Raw genomic sequence first — 2,209 nt, forward strand, 5'->3', positions numbered from 1 at the left:
ATGTTGCTCGTAACGCCAAAGACAACGCTGTGTCCTATTTCCACTTTGATCGAATGAACATGTTTCAGCCTGAACCAGGAGACTGGAACAGCTTCCTCCGCAGATTCATGGAGGGAAAGAGTGAGTGTGGAACAATATGTTATATATATGTATATATATCATCTTATATCTGATCTTATCAGATCACTTGATGACTACAAGACAATGACTACAACATGTCGTAACGATACCATCCTGATGACTACAAAACAATGACTACAACATGACGTAGTGATATCAACCTTGATGACTACAAAACAAATTTAATATAATTAATAATTATTAAAATGATGACCTCATGAACGGGGCCTCCCGATCTTTAAGGCCGCCCTTGGATAAAGGCACTATATAAATGCACCATTTACCATTTTTATTGTGTCCATGTGTTACAGTCTATTGTGTCCCTGTGTGTTACAGTGGTGTTTGGTTCCTGGTACGAACACGTTAAAGGCTGGTGGGACAGGAAACAGAACAACGCTCACATCCTGTACCTGTTCTATGAGGACCTGGTTGAGGTACGGACCGTCTGATCGCAGACAGGCAGGCAGGCAGGCAGGCAGGCAGGCAGGCAGGCAGGCAGGCAGGCAGGCAGGCAGGCAGGCAGGCAGACAGACAGACAGACAGACAGACAGACAGACAGACAGACAGACAGACAGACAGACAGACAGACAGACAGACAGACAGACAGACAGACAGATATTTGATAGGATCCCTATACATTGACACGAAACAAGACAGGAACGCCCCAAAACGTCACATCCGGGACATTTACCCTGGCAGAATTTTCTATGGCTGCCAATGCAACTTTTTCCAATCCTTAATCACATACGGACAAACATCTATGCCGATAATATCTAACTTGCGGAGGTAGCGTGCCTTGTCCACGGGCAACAGATCTTTCAACGTATGTCATTGCAAATAAGTTTGATAATCGCTACTCTGCGCAATATTGTTTTGGAAATGCCGCAAATTGCATTGCAGTGAACGAGAGCAAATCACAGTTTACCCGGGGGGTGGTGACTCCGCCCTGAATACGCGTTTTCGTGTCAATGTATTAGCTGTGCCCTAATTATTATATAATTAACTATCTAACTGACTGACTGTCTTCTGTCTGTCTGTCTCTCAGGACACAGAGAGAGTTGGACTAACTGTCTGTCTCTCAGGACACAGAGAGTTGGATTAACTGTCTGTCTCTCAGGACACAGAGAAGGAGTTGGCGTGTCTGTGTGTCTTCCTGGGTGTCTCTAACTAACTGTCTGTCTCTCAGGACACAGAGAAGGAGTTGGAGCGTCTGTGTGTCTTCCTGGGCGTGTCTCCCAGCCCGGACCAGAAGCAGACCATCACACAGCTGGTCCACTTCGACAACATGAAGAACAACAGGATGGCAAACCTCTCCACCGTCCAATGCTTCGACTTTAACATCTCTCCTTTCCTGCGCAAAGGTCAGTGTTCCATTCAATTAATTTGAGAGATCAAATCAGTTGTGGGAAAACAACCTAAAGATCTCATGTTAGTCTGCTTACTAACACAACCTGAACATGTCACGTTAGATAATGATTGTATCAGTTAAGTAAGATGCACAAATGACTCCAGTAGTTCTAGTTGTGGAGTTTCCTACTTTGTCCATCACTGGCCACCAGGGGGAGTGAGAGAGTTACAGATAAAGAGGCATGACTTGTGATTTGCTTGTGTTTTCACAGGAAAGGTTTCTGATTGGAAGAACCACTTCACGGTGGCTCAGAACGAGCAGTTTGACGAAGACTACAAGAAGAAGATGGAAAACACCCGGCTCCAATTCCGCACAACACTATGAAACCCCTAACTGTACCCTAACTGTACCCTAACTAACACTAACTGTACCCTAACTGTACCCTAACTGTACCCTAACTCTACCCTAACTCTACCCTAACTGTACCCTAACTGTACCCTAAATGTACCCTAACTGTACCCTAAATGTACCCTAACTCTACCCTAACTGTACCCTAACTGTACCCTAACTAACACTAACTGTACCCTAACTGTACCCTAACTGTACCCTAACTAACACTAACTGTACCCTAACTAACACTAACTGTACCCTAACTGTACCCTAACTAACACTAACTGTACCCTAACTGTACCCTAACTGTACCCTAACTAACACTAACTGTACCCTAACTGTACCCTAACT

The 2,209-nt window shown here is 44.6% G+C and overlaps 1 protein-coding gene across 1 annotated transcript in view; it reads left to right on the forward strand.

Annotated features, from left to right (window-relative positions):
• LOC308315526 (cytosolic sulfotransferase 3-like) overlaps nt 1-1,852 on the forward strand; it is a gene marked incomplete at both ends in the record, with an annotated part of 3,393 nt that extends 1,541 nt beyond the window's left edge. Inside the window, 4 exons of the mRNA XM_080763551.1 lie at nt 1-120; nt 457-554; nt 1,307-1,481; nt 1,740-1,852. The exon at nt 1-120 is cut by the window's left edge and continues 7 nt beyond it. Coding sequence (XP_080619677.1) covers nt 1-120; nt 457-554; nt 1,307-1,481; nt 1,740-1,852 — 506 coding nt within the window. The remainder of the gene's footprint in view (nt 121-456; nt 555-1,306; nt 1,482-1,739) is intronic.
• Nucleotides 1,853-2,209: the final 357 nt, after the last annotated feature.

This window comes from Protomyctophum bolini (assembly GCF_963924005.1).
Source record: "Protomyctophum bolini genome assembly, chromosome: 5".
Lineage (NCBI taxonomy): Eukaryota > Metazoa > Chordata > Actinopteri > Myctophiformes > Myctophidae > Protomyctophum > Protomyctophum bolini.